The 11,330-nt window shown below is 41.4% G+C and overlaps 2 protein-coding genes across 2 annotated transcripts in view; one reads left to right on the forward strand and one right to left on the reverse strand.

Moving 5' to 3' along the window:
- Nucleotides 1-984: 984 nt before the first annotated feature.
- Nucleotides 985-6,507, forward strand: LOC306913175 (cytochrome P450 3A40-like; the record flags this gene model as incomplete). The annotated part of the gene is made up of 13 exons (XM_079489761.1): nucleotides 985-1,055; nucleotides 1,335-1,428; nucleotides 1,638-1,690; nucleotides 1,904-2,003; nucleotides 2,931-3,044; nucleotides 3,153-3,241; nucleotides 3,426-3,574; nucleotides 3,789-3,916; nucleotides 4,046-4,121; nucleotides 4,288-4,448; nucleotides 5,372-5,598; nucleotides 5,704-5,866; nucleotides 6,111-6,507. The coding sequence occupies 13 exons, from the start codon at nucleotides 985-987 to the stop codon at nucleotides 6,192-6,194; spliced, it is 1,509 nt and encodes a 502-aa protein (XP_079345887.1). The 3' UTR covers nucleotides 6,195-6,507.
- A 2,836-nt stretch (nucleotides 6,508-9,343) lies between these two features.
- The window catches only part of LOC306912880 (acetylcholine receptor subunit delta-like), a gene marked incomplete at its 3' end in the record, with an annotated part of 15,273 nt that continues 13,286 nt past the window's right edge, over nucleotides 9,344-11,330 (reverse strand). Inside the window, exon 12 of the mRNA XM_079489334.1 lies at nucleotides 9,344-9,526. Coding sequence (XP_079345460.1) covers nucleotides 9,344-9,526 — 183 coding nt within the window. The remainder of the gene's footprint in view (nucleotides 9,527-11,330) is intronic.

Raw genomic sequence — 11,330 nt, forward strand, 5'->3', positions numbered from 1 at the left:
ATATATAAGACAAACACTCTTGGAATGGGAAATGGGAAATCATTAAGTGAACATCTCTGTATATGATTGCATGCACTGGTCAGACTCTCCTCCAGAAACCTTTTAATATAGTAGATGTAAGTTCCTGTGTTCTGGTGAATTCTGGAACTTTGATAACAAATCCAGGAGAAATGACAATGCAGTAGGCCTACAGGAGATGCAGACCCCTGCAGGATCCAGGAGTGTTGGCAGCCCTGGCTAAGGCACAGTGCACCGGTGCACTGCCAACATTGGCACAGGGGAGGGTGATCACTGGCATAAGCGTGAGAGAGAGGTTTTTTCTTAAAATAAAACATTTTAAAAAATGTAGTCAATTTACTCAAATCCCCAATCTGTATGCAAATTACATCCTGCACATAATTGTACATTCAAACTCTGAACTCTACTGGGAGGGAATCTGAGAGATAGGTGGTTATTGAGTATAAATAATGATCATTAATGTCCTGAAAATATTTAAAAAGGAGAAATCTGTTGCGTGTTGGCAATATTATATTTTGATGTGGTGTCAAAATAAAACATTAAGTTGTTATGTCACACTAACTATCAAGAAAACGTGCCTATAGAGCCTACATAAGTTTAATAATAATAGTTTTTTATTAAGTTTCTAGGTTTGTTTTATTCCATGATCCTTTCACACCTGTAAAACTCTTAATTACAAGCATCCAAATGTTATCAGATCATCATGAAATTTAAATGCTATTATTGTTCCCTTTCACACGCGATGTGATAACAGAAGATATAGGAAACTAGCATATCTACAAACTCAAAACATATGTTGCAACATGCAGGTAAATCATTGACTAATCTTTGATTGGTCATGATTAACCTTCATTCATAGGCTGACCTCTGCACTCACTTGTTTACCCCTCCCAGGGAGTTTACCTGAGGATAGAAACTTTTGGATTTGTTCAGACTTGCTCCAGAAAGAAGAGACGTAGCTGAGCGATGGACTCCCTGCCGTTTTTCTCTGCCGAGACGTGGACTCTCCTGGTGGCCGCGGTCACTCTGCTTCTAGTGTAGGAGTCTCCCTTTCTGATATTTTACAGAAAAGGTGTGTGTGTGGCATGCATGAGACTATTGGTGTGTTTATTCTACTCCTTGAACTCAGAGTGGAGAGCTCTCTCTCTCTCTCTCTCTCTCTCTCTCTCTCTCTCTGTGTGTGTGTGTGTGTGTGTGTGTGTGTGTGGGTTGTGGGTGTGTGGGTGTGGGTGTGTATGTGTGTTTTTCCCTTTCTTTTTTTAAAGTTGAAGTAATAACTTTTAAAGGATCTAATAATTATTATTCTTTGCACGCAGGTACTTATATTGGCCCTATGGGACGTTTAAGAGGCTGGGGGTTCCGGGTCCTACTCCGATCCCTTTATTTGGCACCATGCTGGCATATAGAAAGGTTGGAGACTCCACTGTCCATTTAGCTTTTTATTTTTTGTGTATCAGCTCACATTCCCTTTTGTGCACATGAAAATCAAATGACCTGTGTAGTTCATACATCATATTCCACATGAGTCATGACTACATGTTCTAAGTGTTAACAATTACAATTGCTATTAGCCATTCAACCGACAACCATATTATGATTTATGTTATTGTTCACAATAGGGATTCACTACTTATGATATGGACTGCTTCAACAAGTATGGGAAAACATGGGGGTGAGTATTAACTGTCCACCTCTTACTTTCACTGACAACAAAAAACAAACATGCTGCTGTCTTTATATCTGTGTTTCTATGTTGAACAGGCTGTGAAAATAAATCTCCCTTTGGGACAGTACGAGTTAATATTATACCGTTTGTATGTTTGTGTACGCATGTAATGTTTGGGATTTAGTGCAACTGAAGTGTTTCTTCTGTGTGTCCATGCAGCATCTATGACGGCCGCCAGCCAGTGCTGTGTATCACAGATCCTGCCATGGTGAAGGCAGTCCTCGTCAAGGAGTGCTACTCTATATTCACCAATCGCAGGGTAATGTATTACCCTGTTACAACTTGCAACACTAGAATCTAGAGTTGCAACACCAACCACTGACAGCCTATACATCCAAACAGAAAAGTACTATAAATGCACCAATTCTCTGTACGTACGGATACATACGTCTGTAATCCACGTAACTCGAGAACCGTTTGCCCCACCGACACACACGTTGTCGAATTTGCACCCCCACAGGGAGTGCAGTGCCTGGTGTCGAGACGGTCAGACCCACAGTTGTCCATAATCGCCACAAAAGGCCTCTGCCTTGTGTCCTGCATTATGTGTAATGTGGTACGCAGGACCGTTGAGTGATTTCCAACGAGCGCTTCCAAACTCCAACACAATCAAAATAATCACGTGCACGGAATTTCTTGTGTTGCTTAGTTCGCGCCATGTTGTGAGCTTGTAGATATATACAATTTTCACTATTTTGGGTCCCGGGAAAATCTAGTCTATTTTCTCTTTTGGGTTTTGAGCTAAAAAGTTTGGGAACCAATCTGAACCATTGGTGTCCGTCCGGTACTATATGCTAACATGCCTATTTCAGAACACAACATGCATGGCTCTGACTGGCTTGTCGCTCACAGTGTCTAAACATAAAAGGTAACATTCTCAACTTTATTATGCTTTATTATGCTCTCAAAACTAGTTTAAAGTCTGACGATAAAGCGGGGTACATTGTAGAATGTAGATAGGTATTAGATAGATATGTAGTGCAGACAAGACCCAGCCACAACAGCTCTGCCAATCGAGCTCAGCTATTGACATATGGTAGGTTGTGCGTCGGTTTTGCCGAGCTAGAGATTGTGGTACGATCCCAGCTCGGGTCTAAATCACTACAGACAGACAGACAGACAGACAGACAGACAGATCCTGCAGGGGAAATTCAGTTGTTTATTCCTATATCACAATGTGTTATAGAACTTCCATTTGAACGGGCAACTTTATGATGCTGTGACCATCGCTGAGGATGACCAGTGGAGGAAAATCCGTGGGATCCTGTCTCCCACATTCACCTCTGGACGACTTAAGGAGGTACGGTACAGTGTCTTCAACCTGTCCTGTACAGGAACTAAACATGACGTCCACACAGCAGGAAGGAACAACAGTGTAACAGAATTGTGTTGCTCCTCTATGCCTCAGATGTTTGTCATAATGAAACACCACTCAGCTAACCTGCTCAGCAGTATGAGGAAGGAAGCAGACAAGGGTAAAGCCTTAGAACTGAAGGAGTAAGAATCCCACTCACAGTGCATCATGTACATGAACAATGTCTAATACAACCTCGTTTTCAAGCCTGAAGCCTTGTGTGTGTGTGTGTGTGTGCATGTGTGTGTGTGTGTGTGTGTGTGTGTGTGTGTGTGTGTGTGTGTGTGTGTGTGTGTGTGTGTGTGTGTGTGTGTGTGTTTTCTCAAGGTTTTTTGGAGCCTACAGTATGGACGTGGTGGCCAGCACATCGTTTAGTGTAGACATTGACTCACTTAACAACCCAAAGGATCCCTTTGTCACCAACATCAAGAAGATGCTGAAGTTCAACCTTTTTGACCCGCTCTTCCTAGCAGTTTGTAGGAAACGTTTCTTTTTTCTAGTTCTTGTCATTCTGTGTCATTCTCACACTGTCAGAGGACCATGTGGTCTGGCATGTTGACTACAACTCATAGTCCTTGATGTTTATACATTTTCCACTGTGATTTGTTTGATTTGTGTTGAATCCCATGGAGTCCATTAATTTCATTAATGCCACTTTAAGGCATTTTTACCTCTAATATCCATTTTCAGCTATTTTCCCCTTCCTGGGTCCGATCTTTGAGAAGATGGAGTTTTCTTTCTTCCCCGCCTCTACCACTGACTTTTTCTACGCTGCACTGCAGAAGATCAAGTCCAACCGAGAGGCCACTGCACACAATGTACATTTAGCTTTATTTTAGTTTATTTTGACAAAGTATGTGTGTGTGTGTGTGTGTGTGTGTGTGTGTGTGTGTGCACGTGCGCACGCGCGCATACTAGTGTAATAAAAACAAATGTTAATGTTTCAGAGTCGGGTAGACTTCCTTCAGTTGATGATTGACTCCCAAAAAGGCAACAACCCCAAGGAACAGGAACCAATTAAAGGTGACTATTGCTCTTCCGCTGCATGGTATTGGCACGACTTGACTTGTTTCGACTCAACTTGACTCATTGTGAGTCATCAACAGCAAAACGGACCTCCTCAATGTCATTAGTTGTCAAAGCTAACTACAAAGTTGTCAAAGTTGTTTGCTAATTCTTGTCTCTTCAGGTTTGAGCGACCATGAGATTCTTTCTCAGGCAATGATCTTCATCTTTGCTGGCTATGAAACTACAAGCAGTTCTCTCACTTTCTTGGCCTATAACTTGGCAACAAATCCTCACATCATGAAACGTCTGCAGGAGGAGATAGATACCACCTTCCCTAACCAGGTAGCCTATATACAAACAGTAAGCAACATCTACAACTGGTGGTCTTCAACCACTTCCCATTCCCAGATGTCACTGCGATGTGTCTATGCAGGGTGCAAAGGGCTGACCTTGACTAAACAAATTCTTATTTGGTTAATAGTCAGAACTAAAATTGTGTTTGCTGCATACATTTGTGCAGGGAACAAGAAATTATAATGTCATAATAGCTAATTGCTATTATAGACTGGCAGAATAAAATGGTTATATCTAGAGTTTACAATTGATGTGAAAAGCATACAAATCATCAAATCACTAATCAACAAAGTCTGCATCGACTAAGCCCAAACCAAGGACAGCCCTAGTAGAAATGCCATGTATCATTAGGGATGGAGCTCGATAACAAGCTTATTGAGTACCCGTTATCAATAAGCTTTGGGCTTATCAAGCCTGTTATCGAGCATAGCTCCTGCCAACCTGGGAAACAGAATTACGATTTTAAAGTGACTGTACACACATTAACCAGTTAACAATGTCTTTATTATTTTATTAGTAAAAAGGTCAATTGCCTTCTGTCTGAAAAGTACTGTATTTGAAGGCCCTAGTAAAAGATACTGGTTCTGTTCAGAATTTATTGTCTCCCGTCTTTCCACAAAATAATAGAAAATGCTCGATAGTGGGCTCGATAAGAACCCGGCTCGATCGATAAGGTGCTCGTTATCAATAATAATTAACGAGCTCCATCCCTACGTATCATTCAATGAAAAGCTACGATAGACACACAAAATAATGTCTGAGTCCCAGACAAATTTGAGTGTTGTGCCTGACCTTGATAAGTCGACTATAGACAACATTTGGCCAATCATAGTCAACTATACAAATCCTTAGTCAGGGACATCCCTAGAGTGTTATATTGCACACACAACACAGTGCTTGTCGTCCTGCAGGCTCCAGTCCAGTACGAGGCACTGATGCAAATGGAGTACTTGGACAGTGTGATCAACGAGTCTCTCCGGTTGTACCCCATCCTCCCGCGCCTGGAACGTGTTGCCAAGGCATCTGTGAATATCAATGGCTTAACGATTCCACAAGATACGGTTGTCATGGTACCCGTATGGCCCCTACACAGGGACCCTGCGCTGTGGCCCAACCCAGACGAGTTTAAACCTGAGAGGTGTGTGCCTGTTGTATTTATATGTGCCGCCAATAGATTATCCACATGAAACGAACCAACACAGCAAGAAACCTTCACTGCCTTGCTATTGTTGTTTATCGTCAGGTTCAGCAAGGAAAACAAGGTCACGATCGACCCGTACACCTACATGCCTTTTGGTGCAGGGCCGAGGAACTGTATTGGAATGCGTTTTGCTCTGGTGTCGATAAAACTGGCAATAGTACAGATCCTGCAGAAGTTTAGCTTCTCTGCGTGCAAAGAAACAGAGGTGAGACTGGGAATGTTCTATTTATTTATTAATTTCCATAAACTGTAAAGGTGCTGTATGTTACATTTAAAAAATGTTACAGCTCTATATTCTGGTTGTAATCTTTGCTATTAAGTAGTAGGAGTCTCCCATGGTCTCTCCAGTTCTTTAGTAAACAGAAGATACATTGTCAGATGGGTTGCCAATTTTTTGTAAGTAGTTTCATTTGTTCTCATCCTATCTCTGCTGTGTCATTTGCTTATAGATTCCTATGGAGATGGATATCCAGATGATGCTGATGCCAAAACGTCCAGTTAAACTGAAGTTGGTGCCGCATACGCCCTGCTAATGCCAAAATCAGCAATTAAACTGAAGCTGGTACCTGCATGCACACCAGCCACCAGGGGGTGTGCGTGTGTCTGTGGACAGTAACAGGAATTACTTATACCTTCTGAAATATCAAAATAGAAACACAAGATCAAACATATCAAAGACTTTCTTGTTTAGAAATCAAATTTGCCCCACTGGTCTTCATCAGGGATTTTTAACCTTTTTGATATGAATTTAAAGTACCCTGATTTTACACCCGCCCTCTCCTTTTTCGAGGGGCCCCCTATATACAGGTTTAATGTTTGTTTTTAGTTCAATTTTGTTTTAAAAACGCCATTGACAATGAAGTCATCTTGTCCCTAACACAAACATTAAATGCCATTAACACTAAGAAAATGTAATGTTTGTTTTGTCAGTTTATTTTACATCACCTAAATCAACATGAGTTAGACTTTAATATATTAGCACCCCTCACTTCACACAGGTGTGATTTTTACCCTTTTGAGTGCTCAGATCGCTCCTCTACTTTCATATATTTCAGCCATTTGAAAATAACAGATCTACAAGCTCATAACGCCACTTTGCGAAGCTGCTGTCTGCTGTTGTCAAAGGATTTTTATTTTGTATACATAAATAAAACTTCAAACTACATTTGGGACCTTCTGCATAATGAGTACTTTTACTTTTGGTAGGCTACTTTAAAAAGGCTACCGGTACATTTGGATGCCAATACATTTGTAATTTTACTCAAGTAAAGGAATAGGCCTACTGCCTGTACATCTGCCATTTTTGCAGAAGAGATTTGGGAAAAAAGACCAGACCAGCCAATGGTCAAGTATCGAGGGTTTAAGTGGTTAAATATATGAAAATATACATTAACATGAATCCAGCATTATAGAAACGACTAGACCTGTGTCCGTCGGCCACCGGCCTACTACGATGCAAGTTTGGAACATAGTATATACCCGTTGTCATAGATCTCTGAATCTGTCTGTCTGCCTGTGTCTGAAGAGTGCAAACTGACTGTGAAAAGTGGACCGGTTAAGTAATCAAATGGCAGGTGGGGGGTTTCCATGGCAATCAATTGGCTGAGGCAGAAGCTGGGAATTCTACAGGTGAGGGGACTTAGGCTCATTAGGTCCACTGGCAGAGCCTGATGAGAGCCTTTTGGGGTGGTTCTGGACAACCGTGTATCTGACCGACTCAACACCAGGCACTGCACTCCCTGTGGCGGTGTGGAATGTGTGTGTCAAATTTGAAGTCGGTGGGGCGAACAGTTCTCGAGTTACCTGGATTACAGACGTACGTACAAATGTACACACACATACAGAGACGTGGTGCATTTATAGTAGGATGGTGTGTAAACAAACAAAAACATATGACTGATGACAGTGCTTGCTTGAATGATTGATTGACTGATTAATTAAATACTTTATTAGACAGAAATGTAAACGGCACGAATCACAGTCATACATTTAGGACTTGTTTCCATTGTGGTCCTATGTATTCAATTAATCTACATAGCAAACAAATAACACCAAAATGCATATCATTAACAAATATAAAACACTATATGTACAAAGTAGGAAAAAAAGGCAGTGAATGCCATCTCCTTTCTATGGGAAAAGTGAGTTTAGGTTTAGCTCCCCTTGTGGTCTCCTGAAAGATGGATTTTCAGGCCCATTTTGAAAGAAGCCAGAGATCCACATTTTTTAAGGGATGGTGCCAGGGCTTTCCACATGTTGGTGGCAGAGTAACAGAATGAAAAATGTTCCCATGTTTGTTCTATAGATGGGTGGTACCAGAACATTGGTGCTCCCTCTAATATTGTGGCTGTGGTTGTCACTAACTTTGCAGAAGTACTTAGATATGAGGAGGATATTGAGAGGGCATTGATGCCATTTCCCCTTTGACTATCTTAAAAACCAATCCTATTTTGAATTGCTTAACTCTGTCTTCTAACCTGAGGAATCCCAGACTATAAAAAATAGTTTGAATTAGGTGGGTCATGGGCTTTAGGCAGAGAAGCTTAGTTATTAGTGGAATTGGGACATTGGGGGATGCTGTCAAACAAGTCTATGAAGCTTTCTCATAGAAATCTATGTAAAAGTTTCATCTGCAACACAGTTTTATACAGTATGTCCCACTATGAGTGCTTCATCTCTGTCTCAGCTAAGGGGTCCTTGGCCTGAAAAACGTTGAAGACCCCATACTTTAGATCAGGGGTTCTCAACCCGTGGGTCGCGACCCCTCGGGGGGGTCGCCAAATTATTTTGGGGGGTCCCCAAAATATATGCTTTTTAAAAAGAAAAAAATATATATATATATTTTCACGATTTTTCAAAAATAGCAGACCTACAAGTTCATAGCGCGCCACTCGGTGGCGCGCTATGAGCTTGTAGATCTGCTATTTTTCAATAGCTAAATTATAACAATGCTTAAAACACCAAAAGGGGTTCCCGCCCAAAATGGTTTAAGGTTATTGTAGCAGTCAATTTATATTGGGGGTCGGGAGGGGGCGGGGCGGGGGTCCCGAGACATTGCCAAAGCATTTCCGGGGGTCCCCGGCCAAAAACGTTGAGAACCCCTGCTTTAGATGGTACATGGAAACAGGTAAAATAAGGTTCAGAGCAAAACACTGTAGATGGTAAAGAATAAATAAAGTAAAAAGTAAATAGAGGGTACAAATGGTAAATATAAGGAACAGTGTAAGTAGAGAATTCTAATCTGCTTAAATAAAACGCACACAAAAAAGAAAAGAAAACATTAACAAAAAGGTAATTGAAAACACAGCAAGCGTCCGGTAAGGAGGTAATCATAATGGACGTGTCTAAAGCAAGGACTACCTTTGATTTTGTCCTTGTACTGTATAGGCAAGAACACTATAGAGCGTCACAGCCCCCTTTCAGAACGACGAGGGCACCAGGAAATAATTCCCCATTCATGTGTGTGTATGTGCGTGTTAATAATACTACTACAAATTAAATAATAATTAGATTTCATCCCACAGGGGAAATTCCGTTTTCAGATTCACCCAGCTGAGTGCTTCTCAGGTGAGCACAGGGGGGGTCTACCCATTCAGCTATACCCACCACTGTGGCCGTGTGTGCGTGTGTACAGAAACCTGTGTCTTTGTGCTGTTACAGCAAACGTGCATTGCCACTAGAGTCAATGCAAACGTGCATTGCCACTAGAGTAGTCGTGCATGTCTCCTTCAAAGGGCAGGGAAGGAGGGTGGTTGGTGAGACCCATGCAGAAGATGACGATGGTTCCCAGCGTCATGATCGGCGTGATCACGAACAGACACAGGCGGTCCACTGTGCGGGCTATACCGCTCCAGTTGTCCTTTTCCTGCAGGCAAGGTACAGGACAGCACAGAGAAAGAGAGAGGTTATATGAGAGATGTTTTCAAAGAAAGTGTAGGGCCTACACTTTCTTTGAAAACATCTGCGTTGCTGCTTGCTATTGAGCCTGGCTCTTTAGCCCAGAGGTTCCCAACCACTGGTACTTGAGCCCCGCCCTCTGGTGGTACACAGAGGAGTCACCCAAAAAAGGAGACAAAAGACAAAAGTGGAATGAAAATGTTATATTACTACAGGTATAGTTCTTCTGACCAAGCAATTGGTTGAAATAGGCTATCCAGCCGTGCTGAAATGGGCATGACAGCACACCTAGCCATTAATAGAAGATTTGAGAACGGATTAATCACATTATAAATATCATCAGTTGTGATGATTAGTGTGATTAGACTGACTTTTGTCAGAGCAGCAGCATTATTGGCTTAGGAATGGATAGCATAGGTATACGCTCCTTTATTATAATTAACTAAATAAATAATAAATGTTATTTATTATGGTGATACTGTACATGGAGACCCAAATATTCTTTTTAGGTGGTACTTCAGTATAAAAAGGTTGGGAACCAATGCTTTAGCCGACTGGTAACGTACGCGCTAATCGGATCCATAGGTCCCGGGTTCGCTTCCCAGCCGAGGCTACATTTGTGGCAGCGGTGGGATAGGTTCCTCCGTTCGTTCCTCTGCGTTTCAGACCTAATGCTGCGTAGTCGACAGCACGTTACTTGCCTGGTTGTGGAGGTCCCCCCAGTCAGTCAAGCCTAGCTACTGACTGGCGCGCATGGATGGATGCGCTTCCAGGTAGGGGGATGACTGTAGGCTATAGAGCCTAGCTCTTTAGTCGACTGGTAATGTACGCGCCAATCGGATCCATAGGTCCACTGTTTGCCTCCCGGTCGAGGCTACAATAGATTCAGGTTTTAGCTAAATCTGACATTAAATAACATATCAGATGTCATTTGATGTCAGATATTCCTTGGACGTTGGCAGTGACAATATACCATGAGCTAGAGCTAGATTGAATTACTAGATTTATAAAACAGTTACTACAAACAAGGCAATTGCTATCCCTTATATATGAATATGGTTAACAAACCTTTTTAATTAGCCATTGAAAATGTAGGCCTAAAATGAATTAATTTTGAGAAACCGCACATTGAACTGTCGTGTGCAGTAGAAAAACTAGTACAGGTTTCCAGACAAGGCGCCATTATGTTTTTAAAAAGCTGTCCTCCTAAACCGACTTCCTCAACATTATAGCAATGCCCACAAGGTGGCTGAAACATTGTTGCTGCCAGTGTGAGCACAGGTTATCTTTTTTCTCTTTGCTATGGAGAGCACAGAATAAAATATCATGACTGAAAACATTTTGTTAGCCAAATCCTAATCTGCGATTTGTGAAACATTGTGAAAAGAGCACATGGTGCTGGTGGTGTGTTTCAGAAACAATAGAATTTGAATTTGAATGAGGTTTTAACCTTTGCTTCCGAAGATCATTATGGTTTTCTGGAGGATTGAACATGCGTGTTATTAGAACTGATATAAAGTGTTTTATAAGATATATTAAGAACAATAATTTGTCACATTTAATGGATGGAGCCTTAAGAGGAGTAGTGCTGTTGTCGTTTTTCTTTTTTGGTCATTGTTGTTTTGCTTTCTTTGTATGAGTAATTGTCTTGTAATGTTCATTGTTGTTTTTTTGTATATTTGTATTGTCATTTGTGTGGAAAAAGGAAAATCAATAAATACATTGTTGAACTGAACTGATATACAGTAGTCAGACTTCATAGCCATTTTTGT

Source organism: Electrona antarctica (genome assembly GCF_951216825.1).
Source record: "Electrona antarctica genome assembly, chromosome: 20".
Taxonomy (NCBI): domain Eukaryota; kingdom Metazoa; phylum Chordata; class Actinopteri; order Myctophiformes; family Myctophidae; genus Electrona; species Electrona antarctica.